The following is a 24,875-nucleotide window of genomic DNA, read 5'->3' on the forward strand; positions in this document are numbered from 1 at the left end:
GCTAACAACTGGGCAAAGTGGGCAACTGGCTCAGGGCTGCAAGGGCAAATATGCCAATTTGTTCAGTAAGTATATAGTAATATATAGGATGTTATATATTTTTTTAATGTTTTTATTTTATATATATTTTTGTCATCGGACTCAAACATGGTACATTGTGGTTAATGGTTGGCGCCTCAAACCATATGCTTTGGGAGCACCCCCCTTTAATGTGGCCTTTGCATTATTACTTCATATTTTATAGGGGCTCTATGTCACAATCTAGCTTAAATATCTTTATTCTTTCAGTTTATATTGTGCTCACATGTTGCATATTCCTATATGCATTTGTGTTTAATCAAATGACCAAATTACTGGGTCTCTTTGCATAAAATAAGTCTGCCATAGTAGTCTGCTTTGTGCACAATAGGAGCTGGAGGAACCAGTTGTCAAAATAGTCCCAACAAGTTATTTGTGCTCTGGAGCCACCAATTGGTTTAACTCGGCCATTCCAGATGCATGTAATAAGTACTGTTAATAAAGGTTCACTCTCCATTGAAAGGTCGTGCAGGTGCTCACTTTACAATATAAGTTTTGTCCGAGCTTCCTGGATGATGCAACAGAAAGCTCTTGTTTCAGAAGACCATCTCAGCAGCAGTCAGACTGAAACAGAAACAGGCGCCTCCCACCCTGTCCTTGTTTTCCTCTCAGCTTTAAGAAAGAAAGCCTGAAGAGAAATCAGTTCAGAGCGGATCACAGCTGGCTGCAGGAGGAGCAGAGACTTGAATATACGTGTCATCATGGAAGAAGTACTGGCGCCTTTAAGAGAGGCTGTGAGGGAACAGGTGAGGCATTTTACCTGCTTACTCACCTGCAAACAACACTAATCAGATATCGTGCATACCACTATTATCCATTAACAACTAAATCGATTGGAAGTGTTGATTGGAGAGTTTTTTAGAGCATATTATATGCTTCAAAAATATGTCTGTTTGGATCATAAAAATGATAATTTCACATAAATAACACAGACGAATTTAATTTTTGCATCTAAGCAACATTAGCAGACTATATTTAGATGCACAGTCTGTGTCTGTCAGAGTGAAAACAGATGTAAAATAATGTTTATGCAAAAATGTGCACGTAGTTTGGCTTCATTGTTGCAACAGGTTTCACATTAAATGATCTTCAAAGACTAGAAATTATACAGAGCCTTGTGGTGAGAAAACGAAAGTGAATTTAAAATGACTGATGATCCAAACAGGTGTTTAGGCACTTTATAAACAGTTGTATAATAATAATAGTAATAGTAGTTTGTAATAAAGAAACAAATTTGTTTTCTATTATAAAAAAAATTAAAAATAATAATAATAATAATAAAACAAATATATATATATATAAATATAAATATATATATATATATATATATATATATATACTGTATATATAATTTATATAGATAGATAGATAGATAGATAGATAGATAGATAGATAGATAGATAGATATTTAGAAATATACAGGTCATGTGTATAAATTAAATATTGGGACTATTTTTTCAGGAGTTCCTCAATCTAAACTCTGGACATTTTTAAAACTTTGAATTATGAATATTTTTAGTGAGTTACAGGCATACATTTAGACTTTCAATGAAAAAAGGCATAAAAAAGAAAAGAAAAAAGAAACAAACGTGTTTCCCATAATAAAAATTCATTTATTTTTTAGAAATATACAGGTCATGTGTATGAATGAAATATTCAATTTTTTAAACAATAATTACAGAAAGAACATATGCAAAAATAAAACAATTGCAAGGTAAATGTAAGTTTTTCTCTGAGGTTTTGTGTGACAATCAATACAGAGCCTCATGGCGGGAAAACTAAAGTTAAACGAATTACTGTTGCTCCAAACAGGCATTTTGGCACTTTATAACAGATGTATAATAGATCATCAATATATATATATATATTTTTTAAATAAAACAAAGAAACAAACTTGTTTCCTATAATAAAAATATTAATAATATTTTCTTTTTTAGAAATATACTGCATGTGTGTAAATGAAAAATTCTCATTTTTTTAAACAATAATTACAGACATAACATATGCAAATATAAAACAATTACAACGCAAATGTGTACGTTTTTCTCTGAGGTTTTGTGTGACAATTAGGAAAAATCTATTGTATTTTTTCTGCAGGGTGATTTGGTGCATCAATTGAAGGAAAAGAGCGCCACAGAGCAGGAAGTGAGCCGAGCTGTTGCAGAGCTGAAAGCCAGGAAGAAGATTCTTGAAGCCAAGGTCAGAGTCTCACAAACTGCTGCTAAATCTATTCCTGACTCCCTTTTGGTTTCACTTTCAATTTGAGTTATGTAATTTGCATGTCATTTAAAAGAATCTAATTGATATCATTTTAAATCCTCACTTGAAGGAGCTAGCTCTGCAGCCCAAAGATGAGACGGTGGACAGAGTGAAGATGGAGGACACCTTGAAGAGGAGGTTCTTCTACGACCAGGCTTTTGCCATATATGGAGGTAAAATAGAAATGAAAACCAAAACCATGCAACAAAAGACAGAGCATGCATAGTTCAAAGAAGATATTGCTAACCACTGACACCATGTCTGCATGTCGGTTTCTCAGGTGTGAGTGGCTTGTACGACTTCGGCCCCGTGGGCTGTGCCCTGAAGAACAACATCCTGCAGGTGTGGAGGCAGCACTTCATCCAGGAGGAGCAGATCCTGGAGATCGACTGCACCATGCTGACCCCCGAGCCCGTCCTCAAGTAGGAGCTAACAAAAACTCTCCAAAAAATGCACAAACAGTATTATTTCAACTTGTCTTGAAAGTTTGTATTTTTCTTACTCAGGACGTCGGGGCATGTGGATAAATTCGCTGACTACATGGTGAAAGACGCCAAGACCGGAGAGTGCTACCGCGCTGATCACCTCCTCAAAGGTGCCTTTGTCCGTCCACTACTACATCATTCAGAGGATTCAAACTAATCCCACCTAGTCCAGTCCTCCCCTCAGCTTTCAATTGTTTCCTTGCAGTGCTAACAAGGTGTCAGGTTTCAGCCCTAAAGAGCAGGATGACCTGTAGGTCAGACTCGTTCTCAGAGCAGATGATGACTGAGTTGAAACTTGCACGTCATAAATTAGAATTACAGACCGTCAAAATATATCATAATAATCAACCTGCCTCTAGATTTTGGTGACGTTTTCCATCTTATTGAATTCTCTGCAGAGCATGTTTTAACAGGATATTTAAGATCCTCTATAAGGACACGTTTTTACCTGTCGTACTGGGTTATATAACCTCAAGGCAGTTGTAGGTAAAGAGGTGAAGTGTGGGGCGACTGGTTTTTCAGGATTTCCTCGATCTAAACTCTTTCTATACATAGGTGAACACACTGAGCATGTTTTATTTATAGTAACATAATTTAAACATCATGTAAAGACTGAGAGAGAAAAATAGTTGAAAGTGCTTATGCGGGGCTTTTACTCAATATCTCATTCATGTCTGTGCCACAAAGACATTTTTAAAACTTTGAATTATTACTATTTTCAGTGACTTAGAGGCATTCATATACACCTTTAATTAAAAAGGCATAAAAAAGTTAGGATAAAATCATTTTTCATGCAAATAGGCTGCATTATGGTTTTATTTCTTACTTGTTTTTTAAAGCTGTAATTGCGTGTATTAAAAGCAAAAAAAAATGTTTACAACCTTGAACTGTTCTAGAGTAATATTTTAATGATTATCATTAATTATTTGTTTATTTCTGATATTTTGGGTGTGTTAGTGGTGACTTTAGACATTGTTAAATTGACAAAATTATAAGTCATAGCTGTTTAAAAGGTGATAAACAAAGACAAAAATGAATACAAAGAAAATTAATCAAAATTAACCAGGACTCCAGGAGGTCAACAGTAGATAGACTAGGAAGCATGTTGCTTGCAAACAAACAAAAAATATTAAAGATTCTACTGCTTATAATGCCAAAAGCTTGGTAAATATTTTCAGTATTTCAGTTTTTTCAAGGACATTGCTTCTTTTTGTCTACTGGGCCTTTTGCAAAAAAAAAAAACTAAACAGGAAACTAATATAACAATTAAGACTTGAGTGATTAAAATATGTATTCACTTGGGATCTATTTCTTTCAAGGTCAACATCTGATTGAACCACTAACAGCTGCTAAATGAGGTGTTTTGTTTCCTCGCAGCTCACTTAAAAAAACTGATGTCTGACGAGAAATGCTCAGCAGAGAAGGTGACCGAGATGGAGGATGTCATCACTCAGGTGGGTGTTTGACAAATATCTTATACACACATTCACACACAAGCAAAGTGTGAAGTTTCTGGATAAACTGCCATCTGCTGGTTGGAAAAAATAACCCTCTAATGGTTCACTCTCTGTTTCAGATGGACAACTACACCCAGCAGGAGCTGAGCGACCTGTTTGTGAGATACAACGTCAAGTCTCCCGCCACAGGAAATGACCTCACACCTCCCGTCTCCTTCAACCTGATGTTCAAGACGTCCATCGGACCAGGGGGGAACATGCCCGGGTACTGATCACTGAAACACTTCAACTGTCTCAAGTGAAAAAAAAACATTAGCTGTATTAAACTAACTGTGTGACTTTGCAGCTATCTGAGGCCTGAAACGGCTCAGGGGATGTTCCTCAACTTCAAACGCCTGCTGGAGTTCAACCAGGGAAAACTTCCCTTCGGTGCTGCTCAGATCGGAAACTCCTTCAGGAACGAGATTTCTCCTCGCTCTGGACTCATTCGCGTCAGGTAGTCAGAAGCTCCTTCATCACTCATCTACAAATTATATCAACTACACAGTGCGATGTAAACTTGTCCTGCTTGCAGAGAGTTCACCATGGCTGAGATCGAGCACTTTGTGGACCCGAACGACAAGATCCACCCGAAATTCTCCAACGTGGCCGACCTGGAGATCCTGTTGTTCTCCTCCAAGGCTCAGACCAGCGGCCAGTCTGCACAGATCATGAGGCTGGGAGACGCTGTGGAGCAGGTTGGAGTCATATTGACTTATTATTATATATATACATATACATATTCAATATTGTTACAATATGTGCAATAGAAATGTCTTTCTTATGCACAATTATATATAAATCACATTTTTTTTGGGATAATCAATTAATCGGTTTTAGTATTAGTATTATTATTATTTTTTTAAGTGAAAATTCTCTGATTCCAGCTCCCTGGTGTGAATATTTTCTGTTTTCTTTACTCCTCTATGACAGTAAACTGATTTTTTTCACGATTTTCAGACATTTTATGGGCTTAAAATATCGACAGATTAATCGACAATGAAAATTAGCGTTACTTGCAGCTCTATAATTTAGTTTTATAGCCTAAACTATAATAATTAAGTTTGAATTTAATTGAAATTCACTACATAAATGCTAAGATACTGCTTGTAAAAACTTTTTTTTTCTGTCAATCAGATTGATTTAGCATCATATTCAAAATGCGTGCATATATTAGACCCAATATTGTGATGATAATAATAGGTAGAACAATATTAAGTTAATGTTGACTAAGTTTAAACATAAATAGTGAATAGATTAACAGGATCATTTGCTGTAATTACAACGTATTTGGTGATCTGTCATCATTAACTCTTCTTTGTTTCTGCTACAGGGAGTGATCAATAACTCTGTGTTGGGTTACTTCATTGGAAGAATCTACCTCTATCTAATCAAAGCTGGACTGTCCAAAGATAAAGTGCGCTTCCGTCAGCACATGGAGAACGAGATGGCTCACTACGCGTGTGACTGCTGGGACGCCGAGTCCAAAACCTCCTATGTAAATATGTTCTCTTTTATCCTCACACACACAGACTGTAGATTTTGTGGATGGAAGTCAAGATGAGTTTGTTTCTCTCTCTCAGGGCTGGATTGAGATCGTGGGATGTGCTGATCGCTCCTGCTACGACCTCTCGTGTCACTCCAGAGCCACCAAGGTCCCTCTAGTGGCTGAGAAGCCCCTGAAAGAACCCATATCCTTCTATTCTCCCAGTCCAACAACCTTATAACCACACTAAAATCTAATTATAACCATTTGAGTATATTGTGTGCTTTAAAATTTATATTTAACAATGTAAACATGCATTCTACAATCACTCAGTTTTGGCATGGATGGATTACTGATCAGGTCTACCGAGCACGGGCCCTTGGGCCCAAAGTTCACCCCTGACCTTCACCTACAAAATGTCACTCAAAGAGACGTACCAACCAGGAAGAGACTCACAATGGCCACAAAGAGACACAAAATGGCTACAAAGAGACACAGAGACACAATATGACTACATAGATATACACAATGGCTACAAGGAGACATAATGAATAGAAAGAGACACAATATGATCGCAAAGTGACAAAGAAACACAGAGAGATGCGTAACGACTATAAAGAGACACAATATGACTACAAACAGACACACAATGGCTACAGAGAGACATAATATGACCACAAAGAGATGCAACATGTCTACAAAGAGACACAATATGACTACAAACAAACACACAATGGCTACAGAGAGACATAATATGACCACAAAGAGATGCAACATGTCTACAAAGGGACACAATATGACTGCAAAAAGACAAAAAAAAAACAGAGAGATGGGTAACGACTACAAAGAGACACAAAACAACAACAAAAAGAGGCTAAACAACCTATGAAGTCTGTGTGTCTTGCTCTTATGTAAGGAGGTGGTGGGGCCTTTTGCATATCTGTGCCCAAGGGCCCATTGTCTAATAATCGGCCCATGAATTTTGGGGCATGTTATTGATGGACACCAGTAGAATGAAATATTGTCTAGTACTCCAGTGTCTTTACTGATACTACCAGCAGGGGTCGCCACAGTCAGCAGTGTTTTAAAATCTGGACCTTTCACTCAAAAATGTGTTCTGCTTATTGTCATGACATTCGGATGTTTGAGCTTCATTGCAGAATGCTATTTCACTCTAGGAGGCTGTTTTTCATTCTTCTGCTGAAGAGAGAAAGTTTAGTTATACTTCTGAAATGAAATGAAGTAATACATCCTATGAAAAACATAGTTTTCAAATTGTGTCTCTTTTCCTGTTGCTACAAAACAGGAACATTTCTTGTATAGGCTGGGAGTGGACTGTCAGTGTATACTTTATTGGTACTTGAGCATGGAGATTCATTCTTGAACTCAAGGTTCACTTACTATCATTTGCTGCTGTTTTCTACCTTCCTTATTAAGCTAATTACCCTTGATCTGTTTCTTTTGCTTGCAAGCTGGATTCCTCTGTTTTACTCCTTAACTTCTTCCCACAAAGTGGTAAACGTTGTCCAGTTTGAGCCCAACAAGGGCGCCATCGGAACGGCCTACAAGAAAGACGCCAAGCTGGTTCTGGAGTACCTGGCTGTCTGTGACGAATGTTACATCACTGATCAGGAGAAGCTTCTCAAAGAAAAGGGGTAATTTGATCACTGCTGAAGTCTATTGAGTTTATTCGTGAATGTGTTTGTGCGTATTTATATTCAGAGTTAATCTGGTGATGTTTTATGTCCGTAGGGAGTTCAGCATCGAGACACAGGGCAGGACATTTAAACTGACCAAAGCCATGGTCAGTGTGAAGAGGTTCCAGAAAACTGTGCACGGTAAGAGGCGACGCCAAAACCTGCCGTCAGAGCTGTAGAGCACAACAGTGAGTTTGTTCATGTGGGAAAACAAGCGTCTCTATTTTCCCACAGTGGAGGAGATTGTTCCCAATGTAATCGAGCCGTCCTTTGGCATCGGCAGAATCATGTACTCCATCTTCGAGCACTCGTTCCGCATCCGGCAGGGGGATGAACAGAGGACGGTGAGAATGCTTCACAACAAGGAATGAGATCCGAGTGAGAATCATTATGCTTCATTTAACTTAAATTACTTGTTTTCTTCTCCAGTATTTCAGCTTCCCTGCCACTGTAGCTCCGTACAAATGCTCCATCCTTCCTTTGAGCACAAACCAGGAGTTTACTCCGTTTGTCCAGCAGTTATGTGAGTACTAACTTTCAGATTTCAATACAGCATTATGAAGTTTTTAAAAAATGATTTTGTGAAATTCTCTTATTTTGCTTTCATGTTGAGCGTTAGATGAGAAGATCGACACCACTCTCACGTTTGTCTGTTAAAAGTGAAGCTGGAGCCAATTAGCTTAGCTTAGCATAAAGACTGGAAACAGAGGGAAACAGCTAGCCTTGCACTATCCATAACAAAATCTGCCTACCAGCACCTCTAAAAATCACCAACATGTTGTGTATGGGTGGGGTTATGTGCTTGGCCGGGGGCAGTGACTTCTTTGAGACTCCAGTTTTTATGCTAAGCTAAGCTAATTGGCTGTAGGCTGTAGCTTCACTTTTAATGCATATTTAATAAGGGTGATGTCGATCTTCTCATCTAACTCAAATAAGCGTAAAACTACTACTATAAACGTCAGACTATTTCTTTAGGAGCCAGTTAGCTTAGCTTAGCATAAAGACTGGAAACAGAGGGAAACAGCTAGCCTTGCTCAGTCCATAACAGAATCTGCCTACGAGCACCTCTGAAGCTCACTAACATGCTGTGTATGGGTGGGGTTATGTGCTGGACTATTTCTTAGCCGGGGGCAGTGACTTCTTTGAGACTCCAGTTTTTATGCTAAGCTAAGCTAACTGGCTGTAGCTTCATATTTAACGAATATGCCCTTTGGAGCTTAAATATTCAAACTGATACTAATTTTGGTCTTCTTCTTTCTCCTTTCAAGCTGAGGCGATGACTAAATACGGCGTGTCCCACAAAGTGGACGACTCCTCAGGATCCATCGGGAGGCGTTACGCCCGGTCTGACGAGATCGGGGTGGCGTTTGGCATCACTGTCGACTTCGACACGGCGAACAAGACGCCTCACACGGCCACGCTGAGAGACCGCGACTCAATGAGGCAGATCAGGGCCGAGGTAGAGCAATCCAATAACTGCAGCTTTAATGAACTAAATAATATAGAGCATGTGTAGTATCATATTTGTAGATTTGTTTTGTTCTAACATACAAAATCACATCGCAGGTCGCCGAGTTGCCAGGGATGGTTCGAGATCTGGCCAACGGCACCTTGACGTGGGCTGAGGTGGAGAGAAAGTACCCAATCTTTGAAGGACAAGAGACCAGCAAGAAGGAGTAGCCAAACTGGGACTCCTCAACAGGGACCACATTATCAATGAAGTTTTTACCAAAGTCATTTTTTAAACAGAAAGCTTATTAGCCTTATGAATTTTATATTTCTACATACATGAAAAATTTATTTTTTCTTATCAGGAATTCAAGTTCTCAGTCAGCCCGTTCACACGAAAAGGCGTATGAATGACACGATAATGCGCAAGGCATTTAGCATGCAATAAGGACGCATTTCTTGCTTTTGGTGTGTTTGACTACAATGTAAATGCATCTGCGTAAATATGCTACGCTCAGAGCTAGTGACGTAGAATAAAATGCAAGAAAGAGCGGAGGTGGAGGGGTCCAACAAACACAAATTTTAACCAGAAGACCGACGTTTGACACAGGTTTTATAGTGACGTTTGTCACATGCTTTCCATACTTATGTCACGTTATTTTCCTACGAATTTTACTTAGTTTATGTACTTATTTTAAGCCCAACCATGACAATGTTCCCTAAACCTAAGTAAGTAGTTTTGTTGCCTCAACCCAACTGCAGACGTTATCGTAGTTTTGTTGAGTGGCGTAGGCTACAAATGACACGCGAAAAGCCTAAATGCGTCCTCATGACATGCAGAATGTCCTTGTAATGTTATTTATACGCCTTCCCGTGAGACCAGGTTGACAAAAAAGATTTGAACATTTCACATAGACTGGAGGAAAGCTCAACCAGTTGCTGCAGAGTTAACTCAGTCCTCCAGCAGTATTATTGTCACCTGCACAGCAACTCCCAATTGATGTGTAGCACCGATACTGTGAAAGCAGAAAACAGGTACAGCCAGCTTTGGACTTGAGTTTCATACATTTCTTTAATACTGTATATGCCTTGGTTAACATTTTATAATAAACCATATTATACTGCCTGGTTCTTTTTCTTTTTTCGTGAGGGTTCATGTTTCCAGCTGTAGTGACACCACTGCATCTCACTGCATTGTATTTTGTGTTGCTGTCACTAGACGGCACTGCGTAATGTTTCACAAAAGGCATGGACGTTTGGCTACGGCTCAAACATTGCAGCAGGCTTTGACCCTCCCGAAACAGATCCGGCAACCGGGAATATGTTACAGCAGCTAGAGAAACGAGACAGGAGGGCTTTTAATTTGTAATCCTACAAAAACAAAAGCACACATAAGCAAATGTAACAAATACATATTCATGGTAATTCATGCTCTTTTGCATATAATGATGCTAAATGTGATTTATCACAATGAAGACACTATTCTGCACATGATAGAGCTACTATAGCTGCAGTAAGTGGGTTTAGGTTGAGGTTAAAACAAGATAAAAGTAATACCCTCCTAATGTGGTGGCTTACAGTGTGTTAGCAGTCCTCATGGTCCGCCCCCTCTGTGTCAGTGGTCAAAGTATAAATACATCATTTCACCTTTAACCAGTGGCAGCTCCCTCTCAGGGAGTCAGAGGGACCTGCAGCCCACCCTGAGTACATGCAACAGTTTACATTTTATTACATGCATTTATCTTTTTTGTAATATGAGATTTTAATCTGCATTTTTTCCCCCTGTTGAACAAATTGGAAAAAAAGTTGTTAAGTGTTTTTATAGCAACTCCTTCGGGCCACTGCTGCATTCAAGGTCAGTATCACAACAGGTGCTGCGGAGGACAAACTGAAGTGCGTGACCGTGTGGCATTTCAACAGCAGGCATTGTGAAGAGAAAACAGGCAGAGATTTTAATAGAGTTTTAAAAAAGATGTGCAGGTGCTATTATGTGTAGACTTACAATACAATTTTGAATATATTTTCCGCATTATAAACAATTGTTGTGATGCAAAAGAACAAATTAATAACTTCATTGCAGAGAAGTTTTTGGGTTAAAAATAGCAGGCAGCTGTAGACTACTGTTGGTGTCTCTGAGTTTATCAACTTTCCCCTTTTGCCCTCCACTGTTCTTTTTACCTGATAATCACAAGCAACTTTAAATTCCCAATTGATAGTGACTTTTAGGACTTAAAACAATCATTTCACAGAGACAATATTGCATCATTCTACAGTACTCTGATATCTCTCGAATGTAAAAGAGAACTGCTTCTTATTTTACAGAAGAGACATCAGAATAAAGCATGCAGCTGTATTGTTATATGGATAATTATATTTATATTTGGCATGTGCATTTGAGGAAGTAGCAGAAGTGTACAAATCCTTTACTGATAATATCTTTATTAAAACAAAGCTCTGTATAAATGGTTCCCTTACCAGTGTTAAGTTATTGATATGTTGTACAATGATGTTGTAGATGGCTCAGTACAAGGCAGACGACCTGGAAAGTACACTCACTCAAGTACTGTACTGTCCAAGTACACTTCAGAGGTACTTGTTCTTCACTTGAGAACTTAGATTTTCTTCTACTTTATACTTCTACTTTCACAGGGAAAACATTATACTTTTACTCAACTACATTTCTTTTACAGCTTTAGTTACTTTAGTTTATAAAATGTGATGCATTGTTATATAATAAAGTACCCAACACGATAAAGTATTGCTTACATGCTAAAGCATCAATAAAATTACCCAATGTTATATAATAAAAAAAACACTGACAGGGGCTATTCTACGTAATGAGTACTTTGACTTTTGATACTTACTTTGTTGCTAATACTTCTGTACTTTTACTTCAGTACAATTTTAAGCGAGGACTTTTACTTTTAAAGGGGTATTTTTACAGTTTGGTATTGATACTTTTACTTAAGTAAGTAAAGAATCATGAATACTTCTTCCACCGTTGGCACAAGGCCTAATTACAGTAAGTGCATGCAAATTACAGTAAAGTACAGTAAAAATGCTAAATCTCCCTCTGAGGTATCGTGGAGTAAAAGTATAAAGTGTCACAGAAAGGAAAGTTCCTCTTGTGCAGTACTTACAATACCACAAGATGTCAAAGTATTTTGTCACTCTCCACCTCTAATAATATTATATCAGGGCGAATACAGTACTTCACATGTGACAGTGACCTAAATCAAGAATGACTGACAAGCTGAGAAGTCTATTATTAGTTACAGTTGGAAGAGATGTCTCTCATACAAACACTGAAGTGGCACTTTGGTTTTTAGTTTTATACAATAACGTGTCCGCTCCTGTTGTACATAAGTGATGAGGGCGATGCGGGGAGCCCAGACGCGCTGTACTGTGATGCCATTCGTTGTCATTTCATAAACAAAACCTGTTTTGGTTTTACAGATTAAGTGTTGACAGGTCTTGGTGTCGGTGTGTTCAGGAGCCTCCTGAGCTCTTCCTGTCTGCGTTGCCATGGGGATCAAATCTGCACTTCCCAAATATGAGATCTATTTCTACAACACGGTGCTTTGTCTGGCCATGTTCTGGGCCTCCAGCTGGATCTTTGACGTGTCCAGTTGTGAGTATGAGAGCGCGCACACGCACGCACGCACGCACGCACGCACACACACACACACACACACACACACACACACACACACACACAGGTGGAAAGAGTACAAGAATATCCTGTTTATCAAGTACAGTTAATAATCTGCTAATGACTCTGATACCATCTGACATGCACACAGTCATCTGTGTTGAATAGGGTTGTGTATTGGCAAGAATCTGGCGATACGATACGTATCATGATCCAGGGGTTACAATTCAATATATTGCGATATATTGCGATACTGTAAACAAGGCGATATATTGCAATTTTTTAAAATCTAATTTTAGGAAAACTGTCAGAACACCACCATATGCATAAAAACTGAGTAAAAAAGTTTACTTTTTTCAATGAAATCAGAACAGTTAGATCTGCATTTGCATTTATCATAATCCCTGTAACATCAGACATAATAGCACTACTTTTGTGCAATCTGAGCCACTGTCTGCCACGAATCTTTGCATGGAAAAAAAATTCAATACAGTGTTTTTGAGAATCGCTGACATAATATAGTGATACTCAAGTGTATTGATATTTTCTTGCACCCCTAGTATTATCTTTTCGTATTGTCAATAAATCCAAGAAAAGACCAAAACCAACAATGACTTGATCCTACTGTACTAACAAGTCATTTCTGTGTATCCATTGTTGTCCAAGAACTATAAAAACACAGTTGTTTTAGGAACTGACTGGGCCTTTTTAGAAATTCAAACTATATATTTCTGACGCAAAATCTTTAATAGGAGTAAATGGACTTTAGGTCTGTGCAACAAACAGGCTGCAGAGCCCTGCACACTCACACAGGTGTTTTCAATGATTCTGGCTGATTAGACCTCTTCTCAAGTTGATGTTATATCACCAAACTCCATGTAATAATATAAAAGTCTACAGTATGTACTAAAGGAGATGATGAATCAGTAAATTGTTCTTCTCTAACAGGTGCAACAAAACTAGCGTGATGGAGATGCCATGCTTAATTGAATAGTTAATTCATCTGCAACTGCTGTATTTTGATAATTCATTACATTTAATATCCACCATTTTATTCGAGTGCACAAATTCTGAGAGTGAAATGTATGCTCTCTATACTGTATATTTAGGCTCTATATAATGTAGCACAATAGGCCTTTTCACAGCAGACATTTTGACTTTTTATATAGTAGGAAAATCACAGGTGTTACTAATAACATTAACGAGTTAGCCCTGACAGTGTGACGGTGAGTCAGCATGCTCAATTAACTGAAGCAGCTAACTTGAATTTAGCCATCATTGATGTTATTATGTTTTTGCAGCTGTGCTTTTCCTACTGTGACAAATGTCTACAGTGTAAAATAACAATGGAACAAACATCATAGTTTCACAATGCAATGCGTCACATTTTAGATGTGACAAATTATGAAACAAAAAAATAAAGGTCACATACGGATATATATGTATAAAAAAACTACTTAAAAAAAAAGTAAAAAAAAAAAAAAAAAAAATGAATACAAGGTGTTTTTGCTTGTAATAAGTAAAAAATCGGCCAGTGGAACAAGATTTCCAAAATTTCTTGAAATAAGATTTAATATTTAGGCCTTTCAAGATAAAAAGAGATCTTGGAATTAGCTGGGAAAACTCATTCTGAGCTATATTACACTAGGAAGTGTTGTGTGTCATAATATGCTCAAAAGTAGTATTTTTTCACTTAACAACATATTCAAGATGCAAAATAAGTCCCTATATCTCACTGAAATGTAACTTGTTAGGTGATTGGGTCTTATATTAAGAGTTATATGTATTACTTTAACTAGTAATACTATTGTTATATACTTGGTAAGTTTTTGCAGCAGAGCAAACTTACAGTAAATGATTATGTTAACTGTAACTTTTCCAAAAGTAGACAAGTGCAACAAAAGTCTATGTGAGTGAAATCGAATGAGAAAGGCTGCTCAAAAACAAAGACAATAACTTATAAATTAGTTTCCACATTTACACACATATTATCATGCAGATGTGCAAACACAAAATCATGTATGAACTTCTCAAATCTTATATTTGTAAAGAAATCAGTGCATTTGTTAATCTGAAAAATGAGTCTGGACTATGAACCTGATGCTGAGGCATGAGTTTAGCTGTGTGCAGTCACATACAGACAACACAATGTACAGTGTACATACAGTAGAAGGGCAGAGTCACTGTGTGAGGGTGAAGAGTTAAAGCTATGCCGACGACGCAGAAGAGATCAGGTGTCAGTATTAATACCACAGAGAGCACAAGAAGAAAATAGGTCCTGTGTTGCCTCTGCATTTATTGTAAGTTTCACTGTCACTTGTAACAAAAGTTTCACATCTGCATTCAATGACAAGACAATTTTAATAAAGAAAATGTAAATTTATACTCATATGCTCAGCTACGTTTCTTCAAATTTGATCATTTCTTTGTATTTTTCTTTACATTTATTTCCCATTTTCAGCCGGTGTAAACAGAAAGACGTTCAAAACCAGCGTGAAGCCAGGATGGTACTACTTTGGGAGGAAAATGGTGAGATAACATTCATAGTTTATCAAGACTTTGATGTAAAATGTTTCTAATTTGTCTTTTTTTCCCCCATTGATTTACAGGATACGGCTGATTTCGAGTGGATGATGTGGTTTTCCACCTTCAGAGAACACATCCTGTTCGCTCTGTGTGGTCATGTGCTGTTCGCTAAGATCTGCTCCATGTTGGCTCCACAGGTGCTTCTACTGACTGATTAACTGATTGATTAACTGATTGATTAACTGATTGATTAACTGATTGGAGAATAAAGGATGTAAAGGACTCAGGTTTAATGATCCGAGCAAAAACATTGAGCCACTGTGAAATGAGGTGGAAGAGACACTGAGGTTTATCTCTCGCTGTGTTGTGTTATTATGAATACTTGGTGACATTTGAACATCCTCTTTGTCACAATTTATTTTTACAACATTGCACAGTCGCTTTTTATATCATTAGCTGAACAGTAGATGATGAACGGGACCAGGTGGAGAGAAAATGACTGAGTGAGAGAGAGAGATGGAGGGATGGCTGTAGATAAAGAATGAAAGAGACAACTAATGAGATGTAGATCTATATTTAGTTTGGTTTGGTTAACAACACTGCAGATCCTCATGATGAAAGTCTATCCTTAAGTGTAGATTTTATTATTTTAGTTGCTGGAAATTTTCAGTATTGGCAGTAAAGAAGTGTTTCTTAGTAATCAATTGACTGTAAAGAGATGTTATTATCTGCAGCTTATGCTTATTTTTTAGTTTATTTATCATAGGAGACGTTTCTCAACCCATAAAGGAACACTTAATTTTTCAGTTTATCGGAAAAACTCACATTAAAAATCCCCAAATTTGGAGATAGGTGGTTTTCACTGAACAGGAATCGAATGAAAAAGTCTAAAGTAACAATATTAACCTCTGAGATTTAGTAACATACAAGTGTAAAGTAGCATAAAATGGAAATACTCAAGTATAGAAGTTCCTTCAATTTGAATTTAAGTACAGTACTTGAGTAACTGTACTTAGTGGTGGTGACCCTACATGTCTGTCCCACAGTACAGGTCCCTGGTGTACATGGTGTACGGGCTGCTGGCCGTGTGGACCAGTATGGGCTGGACCTACATCACCCTCATCCTGTCCCACTGTATCCTCCTCTACAGCATCTCTTTAGTGAAGATACGCTGGCTGTGCTTCGTCACCGGCTTTTGTACTCTCGCCACATTCAAGTGTCAACCCTTCGTGTCCTGGCAGGTAAATCGCTGCCACTTAACAGAAGTTTAACATCACAACATGTATGCATATTAATGGTTTCCTGTTTTATTTTCTCCTCCATACAGTCAGGCTTCGTGGAGGGTGACTTTGAGCTGCGTCATGTTCTCTTCTATGGAGGTTGTGGGTTCACGATCATGCGCTGTATGAGCTTTGCTCTGGAGAACTGCGACAGGAAAGATGGAAACTACAACATTCTGGAGCTGCTCAAGTACAACTTCTACCTCCCCTTCTTCTATTTTGGGCCCATCATGACCTTTGACAAGTTTTATGTTCAAGTAAGTTAAATTAGAAATAGCTTACTTTGAATTGAAGTCCATTGTGTAGGTTGTCAGTCTGATAAGCATCCGAGGCGCTCAAATCCTTTATCAAAGCATGGACAACCAACCAGTTTCAACTCAAACTGTCTCCATCGGGGTATAAAGTGCAAAGAGGCCAGTTGTTCAAGGTAAACCTCATCAAGAGGTCATGCCCACTTAGACACACAAGACATGGCAATAAAAACGAAAGCAAACACACAAACTCATATTGTGGGTTTTGTCACAGAGGATGCCTTATTTAGCCGTATAGCATTGTGGAGGTCTGTGACTTTGTGACGTGTGTCTGCTGCCCTCTGCAGGCCAACAAGTCTGACCTGACCAGGAAAGAGTGGGAGATGTGGAACATCAGTCAGCAGGGCCTGATTCACCTGGGAGTCATCATCGTAGTGGACGTCCTCTTCCACTTCATGTACATCCTCACCATCCCCACCGACCTGAAGCTGCTGAAGCACGCCTCCGACTGGGCTCTAGGTCTGTGCCTCCTCCCCGAAATACTTAATGTTTTCAGTCAATGCCACAGCATTGACTGAAAACAGTGAAAACAGTGGAGCACACTTCTTTGTTCTCGGTGTGTGACAATAAAACTTTGACTGCTAATGCAGTTGCATTGTTTTCCAGTGGGCCTAGCTTACTTCAACCTGGTGTATGACTGGGTGAAAGCAGCCGTCATGTTTGGAGTCATCAACACAGTGTCCAGACTGGATCATCTGGACCCTCCCAAGCCACCAAAATGCATCACGATGCTCTACATGTTCGCTGAAACGTGAGTTGAGTTTACACAGCTTTGGCTGATTCTACTCAGGATACAAATCTGTGAAACTAAACCTGTTTTTTTTTTTTACTCCTTTCATAGACATTTTGACAGAGGGATCAACGAGTGGCTGTGCAAGTGAGATCAATAAATTGAATTAGTCTTACTAATATTGACAAATTAATCTTGCTGTCCATTATCCCAGCTGATTAGTTATCAGGCCATTAAATAGCTGATATCAGTCGCTATAAACACCATATATGTGGGTCAATAGGGGCCTACTACACACAATATTAGTTTTTATCATCTATTCACATGGTAGATCACAGAGAGAAGGTATAAAAGAACACAACAGCGACCTCCAGCGACCGTATTAATTATGACAGGAGCAGAAGCGGAAGTCAGGTGCTGTAGTATAGACAGCATGAAACTCCATATGAGGTGGAGGTTAGGGGCGATGGATGGGATACATTTTTCACCCATAGGCTGGGATTTGTATCCCATGTGAAACCAACAACGTTTAGTTGTCTGTGTTCACAAGCATTAAGTTTCACTTTCACTTTTGAAATGTAGTTATTTTAAGCCAAAATATGATGTTTTTGTTGCCCAAACCAAAAGAAGGTGTAGTTTTGTTGCCTAAATCTAAAGAAGCTGTTTCGTTTGTCTTCAAAACGTAACATTTCATGCAGTTCAAAACGTGTTAGAACATGTTTAGCTTTCAATTTTACAATGTAGTAGGCGTCGTAGGGCCCTAATGACTCACATCTATAGTGCTTATGGTGATGTAATGGCCTGATAACAGTCAAATCGGGTGCTTATCCATAGGTATGTGTACAATTACCTGGGTGGGAAACATGAGAATGTGGTGGATGAGCTGGTGGCGACTCTGTGCACCTACGGCGTCACCATCCTCTGGCTGGGACCCTGCGAGGTGGCGCTGCTCTGGGCTTTCTTCAACTGTTTCGGCCTCAACTTTGAGCTGTGGACCGCCAAAGTCTTCTCCATGGAGCCTTTTGCTTCGCTTGAGGTTTGTTAGCTGAGGTTTACATTTCACTTAGATACATGCTTTTTGTGTATTATTAATAATGTCTTATTTACAGATGGAGATGACGGGAGCAACGTCCCGCCGGATCAGAGCCGTCTTCAATACTTTGAACTTCTGGACCATCGTGTTGTACAACATCCTGGCCTTGAACAGTTTGGACTTTGCCAAGTTGGTCGCCAAGCGGCTGCTTCTCAAAGGTGAAACATTTTTGATCAACTCTATTAAAGAGGACCGATTATGCTTTTGTGCTTTTTCATTTTCGTTTAGTGTGTTATATAGTTTTTTTTTGTGCATATAAAAGGACTGCAAAGTAACAAAGTCCACGCCAAAGGGAGTGACTTTTCCCCACGGAAACACTGCTCCTGAACTGCCTGAAACGCCTTGATTGAAATCCCTCCTTTTCTTCTGTAACGTGGTGATGTCACCAAGTAACACATTTGCATAATACCTGCCGAGCGGCTAGTTTGACACATCCTCAAACAAAACTAGTTAAGAGCGGAGCTGGAGCAGAGTCCGAAGAGTTTGGTTCGGTTGACCAATCAGAGCAGACTAACCCAAACTGCAAGTATACACCTGAAAATGAGCCTAATGGCTCCTATTTAACAAGTTTTTCTACTTTCCCAGGCTTCCCTATAACCACCATCATCGTCATGTTTGTGACCTACTGCCTGATTCAAGTGATCAAGGAGAGAGAGAGGAGGCAGGCCCTCATCGATGATCCCGATCCTCTTCCTCCTGCTCCCCCTCCAAACGCCGCCGTCGCCGCCGCCACCACCAGCCCGCCCGGCGCTGCAGCTGCACCCACCGCTGCTCAACCGGTCGCAGATCCCAGCAAGGAAAAAGCAGAGTAGATATTTTATGTTCACTAGGATGTATACAGCCAAGAGTATTATCGCCAGTCCAGATGTTAAACCGTGAATTGTGAATGGATGCTCGGTTCCTGCTGGTGTAGAAAACAGCTTTAACTGTAAATAAGTTTACCACCATTTAACTGTGTTTTAAAGGGGAAAAAAAATAGAGCTTGATGAAAGATATTTAACTGAAAATGAGTAGCAATAAATGTACCAACACCGTAGTGATGTCACAAACTAAATTTCATTTTTCTGAAACTTTTGTCATCAATGCAAAAAAATAAACGGTAAAGATTTGTTCAAATGTTTTGTGTGTTTATGGAGAGTTTCCTTTCTGACGGAGCTGTTTGAATACGAATGAGAGAAGAAGGGCATCTTTTTTCCAGTGGGTGAGTCAGTGTTGAATCTTGTCATCAGGGTTGGGAAGTATTTCTGTAGCGTTACATCAGCAGTTGGCAGCTTTATCCCTGTTTGATGCCTCCACACTGGAAACACTTTTAACTCTGGTCACACCTGTGGTGAATCACTGGACCTGAACATGTGATAGTCCGACTACTGTACGTCTAAAATGTCTTATATATAAACATGTATTGTAAAAACACATCTACAAAACATTGTAATAAATATCTAGTCATTTTTGATGAAATAATAATTCCCTACAACAGTCTGGCTCTGTAGTTCTTAGCAAAACATCCTAGAACAGAAGTAAATTGTGTCTTTGTTGGGGACTATTTTAAGCCGCGGATGAATTCACAATTGGTGTGCTGGTGAGTATTTGTGGCTGCAGAATGGTGTATGTGGGATTTATAACATAAACAAAATAAACTATAGTGCCCATGTTCATGGTAAAGAAGAAATATGTCCCCTCATTTATATGTTTAACAGTTTTTGGACAACAATGGAGGTCTATGGCACAAAGGAATAAGATATATCAGGCTTTGGATACACAGAAAATAATTGTTAGTAGCAACAATTCATTGTTGATTTTAATTTTTTAATGGGATTTGTTGACAATATTAAAATATAGAATTTCACCAACACAATAAAGTTACAATATAAGTCAAACTTTATTTGTGTAGCACCTTTCATAGAGATAAGTGCAGTTCAAAGTGCTTCACAGAGGACTGACAAGCTGAAAAAAGACCGAACTAATTCAAAACAACAAAACAATTCAGCAATTTAACAATTTGATAATTTGAGACCGATGTACGCAAGACATTAAAATGATAAAAATGTAATAAAATAGAATTAAAAGCTATAATAACAGTAATAGAATTAAAACCGTGTGAAGTAAAAACTACATGTAGAAGTAAAATAGAATAAAATTATACAACTTAAATACAAAAAATAAGTGTTTAATAAAATAACAATAAAATAGAATAAAATTATACAACTTAAATAAAAAACCTTTAAAAACAGTAGTTTCAATAGTTGTCAATGTGAATATCATGTAAATGTAGTAATATAACAAATTGACAGAGTGACACTGTTGCTATAGTGACTCAGTCACAGAGACCCCAGGGGGCACCCTCATGTACTCCAGATCCACCATGACTCAGGGTGGACGTATTTCCCATGAAGCAATGTGTCAGCTGTCTGGGAGTGGGTGGATGTTCCTGGGGAGTGGGTAGAGGTGGGGTTTGGAGGTGGGAGAGGGGATTGAAGCGTGGATATTGCATTTCATGTTCTAGAAAGAAGCCCATAGCTCCACACCGAGCAGCCGGACTATAAATAACCTTCCAGTTGGAGCTCAGTTGAAGGGTCAGGACAGCTGAGGGTGTGGGCCGTCCCTGGGTTCAGCTGCTAATAGCAGACTGACTGTGCCTCTGAGTCCTCTTTCCAGGCTACAAACTAAAACTCTGCTATAAAGAAGGTCCACTTTTGTTTGATTTGAAGCCCCTGAAAGGCTCTTCAAACTCCCTCCTTCCAGGAACGATGGCCCTGCCGATAAACCCCATGGACGAACCCAGGATGTACCAGCAGACGCTGCTCCAGGACGGCCTGTTCGAGCTGCTGGAGAACGACAAGCTGATAGACTGCACGCTGAAGATCAAAGACAAGGAGTTCCCCTGCCACCGACTGGTCCTGTGCGCCTGCAGCTCCTACTTCCGCTCCATCTTCCTTTCTGACCTGGAGGAGAGCAAAAAGAGAGAGATCGTCCTGGAGGACGTGGAGCCGGGCGTCATGGGGCTGATCCTCAAGTACCTGTACACCTCCAAAATCAACGTGACGGAGCAGAACGTCCAGGACATCTTTGCGGTGGCTAACATCTACCAGATCCCTTCAATCTTCACCGTATGTGTGTCTTTCCTACAAAAGCGCCTGAGCCTCAGCAACTGCCTTGCTGTCTTCAGACTCGGCCTCATGCTGGACTGCCCCAGGCTGGCCATCTCTGCCCGAAACTTCGCATGCGAGCGCTTCCAGCTCATCTCCAGAGACGAGGAGTTCCTCCAGCTGCTCCCCAATGAGTTGGCGGCCATATTAGCGAACGACAACCTGAACGTAGAGACAGAGGAGGCGGTGTTCGAGGCTCTGATGAACTGGATGTCCCGGGACACTGAGAGCAGAGAGAAAGATCTGTCGGGTTTGCTGGATTGCGTTCGTTTGCGTCTGGTCAACGAGGAATACCTGAAGGAGAAAGTGGAGAAACACAAACTGATCTGCTTTAATCCCGAGCTGCAGGAGAAACTCCAGCTGATCAGGGACGCTCACGCCGGGAAAATGCCGGAGGTTAAAAAAATTAAGAAGGAGGAGGGAGGAGCAGAGAAAGATGGGGAGAGTGAGGAGAAAGATGGAGAGGAAGAAGAAGAAGGTCTTCTCCCAGGCATCCTGAATGATACCCTGCGATTTGGCATGTTTGTCAGGAACTTGATACTGATGGTGAACGAGGCGGGCGCCGTGGCCTACGACCCGACAGGGAACGACTGCTTCGTAGCATCGCTTTCCACGCAGATTCCCAAGAACCACAACAGCCTGGTCACCAAGGAGAACCAGATCTTTGTGGCAGGAGGATTATTCTATGACGAACAGAACAAAGAAGATCCGCTGTGCTCCTATTTCCTACAGGTAGGGAATAAAGTTTTGAGAGAAAGGAAAGTATATTTTACCTCTATTGCTAAAAAGTTAAATGTGATGCAACACCTAATATGACCCCTCGTAGACTTAGAACTTAACTTAGATCTGGTTTGTTGAAATGGTGCAGCCAAACAAATCATGGAGTTTTGAGTTTGAATATCTCACTCAATGTGAATATCATATAGCTTCAATGAAGGTGGATAAAGATGCTTTATACATGTAGCTACATAAGGGGAAATAAAAAGGGGGACATTAGATGTTATGGGGTTTAACCTGAGTACATCTACCTGCAGTGTTTGTGCAAAGACCGTACAGTATATTGCCAAAAAGTGAAAGTCAATTGCTCGTTCCCATTGCAACATAAGCGCCAAGCAGCAAATTTAGGCTTCTGCCATTTCGGACTGAAAGCTACTACCAGTAAAACGTCTTACAAAAGTAAAACAAAAAAGTATTTCTATTCTATTGTCATATTCGACCGAAATGGCCTGAGTTGAACAATAAAATATTATGAATAAAATAAGCGTTTTCAGTCCAAAATGGCGGCAGCGGCTGTTGTCAAAAAAACATAGGAGTTTTGTCTCTTTGCTTCTACACTCTTGTCTATACTTCAGGTAAACAAAACCTCATTCACAAATGTTTGACTTCCTGTGACCTCAGTACGACCCGGCAACTGCCGATTGGCTGGGGATGCCTCCCCTCCCGTCTCCCCGCTTCCTGTTTGGGCTGGGCGAGGCCGAGAACTCCATCTTTGTTTTGGGAGGGAGGGAGCTGAAGGAGAAGGAGCACACGCTGGACGCAGTTCTGGTCTATGACAGACAGTGAGTACAAGTTAATGTGAATCATTTAGACTATTAGACTGCTGTTCTCAGGACTGAATCCTTTTACACCTTTACAGATCTTTTAAATGGGGCGAATCAGAGCCACTTCCTTACCCGGTCTACGGACATTCAACGATATCCCACAATGATGTTGTTTATGTGATTGGAGGAAAGGGAGACGACAAGTGAGTATTGAGTGGGATCTTAATATCCATCTGTTACAAGAGTGACGGCTTCTTTAATCCAGCAACACATGGAATATTTTTCTTAATAAAAGTCATATAAAGATGTTCTTGTCTCTCTTGTGAAAAGGAGCTGTCTGAAGAAGATGTGTGCATACGACGCCAGGAGGTTTGAATGGAAGGAGCTCGCACCCATGAAGGTCGCACGCTCTTTATGCGGAGCCACCGTTCATAATGACAAAATATATGTAGCGACAGGAGTCACCGACACCGGGCTGACAGACAGTGTGGAGGTGTACGACATCGCTACAAACAAGTGAGCTTGGCGTGTGATAACTGCTCAGAGCGTGAAGTCAAATTACAATTACAATTCCTTTTGAACGTGCACTTCACACATTGTGTGAGATACAGTTTGATTTACTGGGTTACTGCATTTTTATATTTCTTTCAGTGAATTAAACTGCAGTTCATTTGTTGTTCGTCACATTTTCACATTACTAACTTAATTTTAAAGCTGTTTTTTTTGTGTGGAAAAAAACTTAAATTCAAATTTAGAATATAAAAATATAAATTTCCTAATCGACCTGAGCCTTCTTGAAGTGTATTGCACCTTATTGAACTGTGTGTGTGTGTGTGTGTGTGTGTGTGTGTGTGTGTGTGTGTGTGTGTGTGTGTTTACATTTTCCAGGTGGTCAGACTTCGAAGTGTTTCCTCAGGAGCGTAGCTCTCTGAACCTGGTGTCTTTGGCCGGCGTGCTGTACGCTGTATCAGGATTTGCCATGATGCCTTTGGAGGACAGCGAGGAGATCGTTCCCAAAGAGATGAACGACATCTGGAGGTGGGTCAGAACACACATTCATTCATTCATTCAACCATAGCGCTCATGGTACTTTCATTTTAGCTATGATTAGATAATGTTGCCCTTTGTCACAATGGACCACATGTCAACAGAAAGTAAAACAGGAAGTGTATATTGTTATTTATGATTTATACAAACAACCCTATTTTTTCAGTGTGTGTCGGTGTTTTACCTTTCATGACCAGAGTCTGTTCACCTCCTCAGGTTTAATGAGACGGACAGGAAGTGGACTGGGATCCTCAGAGAGATCCAGTACGCTTCAGGAGCCACTGTTCTGGGGGTCCGCCTCAACACCCTGCGCCTCACCAAGATGTAGAAATCTGTGCACAGTGACATCTTACATAGAGACGTTAAGAATCAGCTTACAGTTGTGTTCAATATGCTATAGCAGCTCTTCTGGCTTAATGTCATGGACAATTTTCTTTTTTTTGATTTAAGACATTTTTATATATGTGTGTTTCTGTCATTTTAATCTGATAGAGATTGTAAAACTGTAAACAATCTGTAGCCTGTTGACATTTTTTGCACTGAAATGGAATAAAATGTAAGTATTTAACACCACCTTGACAATCATGGAAAATGTGTTG

General features: G+C 39.6%; 3 protein-coding genes across 6 annotated transcripts; all 3 read left to right on the forward strand.

Annotated features, from left to right (window-relative positions):
* The first annotated feature begins 666 nt into the window (after positions 1–666).
* Positions 667–10,067, forward strand: LOC141759832 (glycine--tRNA ligase). Its single transcript, XM_074622249.1, has 17 exons — positions 667–824; positions 2,176–2,277; positions 2,408–2,510; positions 2,618–2,759; positions 2,844–2,932; positions 4,200–4,276; positions 4,399–4,544; positions 4,626–4,775; positions 4,854–5,016; positions 5,652–5,816; positions 5,902–6,009; positions 7,314–7,459; positions 7,557–7,642; positions 7,736–7,845; positions 7,931–8,024; positions 8,770–8,960; positions 9,068–10,067. Exons 1-17 carry the CDS (start codon positions 780–782, stop codon positions 9,179–9,181), a joined length of 2,031 nt encoding a protein of 676 aa, XP_074478350.1. The 5' UTR covers positions 667–779; the 3' UTR covers positions 9,182–10,067.
* Positions 10,068–10,205: 138 nt separating this feature from the next.
* Positions 10,206–19,658, forward strand: hhatlb (hedgehog acyltransferase like, b). Of its 4 annotated transcripts, XM_074622250.1 has the most exons (12): positions 10,206–10,805; positions 12,444–12,581; positions 15,064–15,131; positions 15,212–15,325; positions 16,175–16,369; positions 16,456–16,665; positions 17,007–17,178; positions 17,326–17,470; positions 17,561–17,596; positions 18,284–18,485; positions 18,559–18,700; positions 19,128–19,658. In XM_074622250.1, exons 2-12 carry the CDS (start codon positions 12,476–12,478, stop codon positions 19,352–19,354), a joined length of 1,617 nt encoding a protein of 538 aa, XP_074478351.1. In that variant the 5' UTR covers positions 10,206–10,805; positions 12,444–12,475; the 3' UTR covers positions 19,355–19,658. The 4 variants fall into 4 exon arrangements, with proteins under 4 accessions (XP_074478351.1, XP_074478352.1, XP_074478353.1 ...); XM_074622251.1 differs by lacking the exons at positions 10,206–10,805; positions 12,444–12,581 and adding an exon at positions 14,858–14,902; XM_074622252.1 differs by lacking the exons at positions 10,206–10,805; positions 12,444–12,581; positions 15,064–15,131; positions 15,212–15,325 and adding an exon at positions 15,450–15,631.
* A 1,382-nt stretch (positions 19,659–21,040) lies between these two features.
* Positions 21,041–24,858, forward strand: klhl40b (kelch-like family member 40b). The gene is made up of 6 exons (XM_074621466.1): positions 21,041–22,420; positions 23,087–23,247; positions 23,325–23,432; positions 23,560–23,745; positions 24,118–24,267; positions 24,493–24,858. The coding sequence occupies exons 1-6, from the start codon at positions 21,290–21,292 to the stop codon at positions 24,602–24,604; spliced, it is 1,848 nt and encodes a 615-aa protein (XP_074477567.1). The 5' UTR covers positions 21,041–21,289; the 3' UTR covers positions 24,605–24,858.
* Positions 24,859–24,875: the final 17 nt, after the last annotated feature.

The sequence above is a fragment of the Sebastes fasciatus genome, chromosome 21, assembly GCF_043250625.1.
Source record: "Sebastes fasciatus isolate fSebFas1 chromosome 21, fSebFas1.pri, whole genome shotgun sequence".
Taxonomy (NCBI): domain Eukaryota; kingdom Metazoa; phylum Chordata; class Actinopteri; order Perciformes; family Sebastidae; genus Sebastes; species Sebastes fasciatus.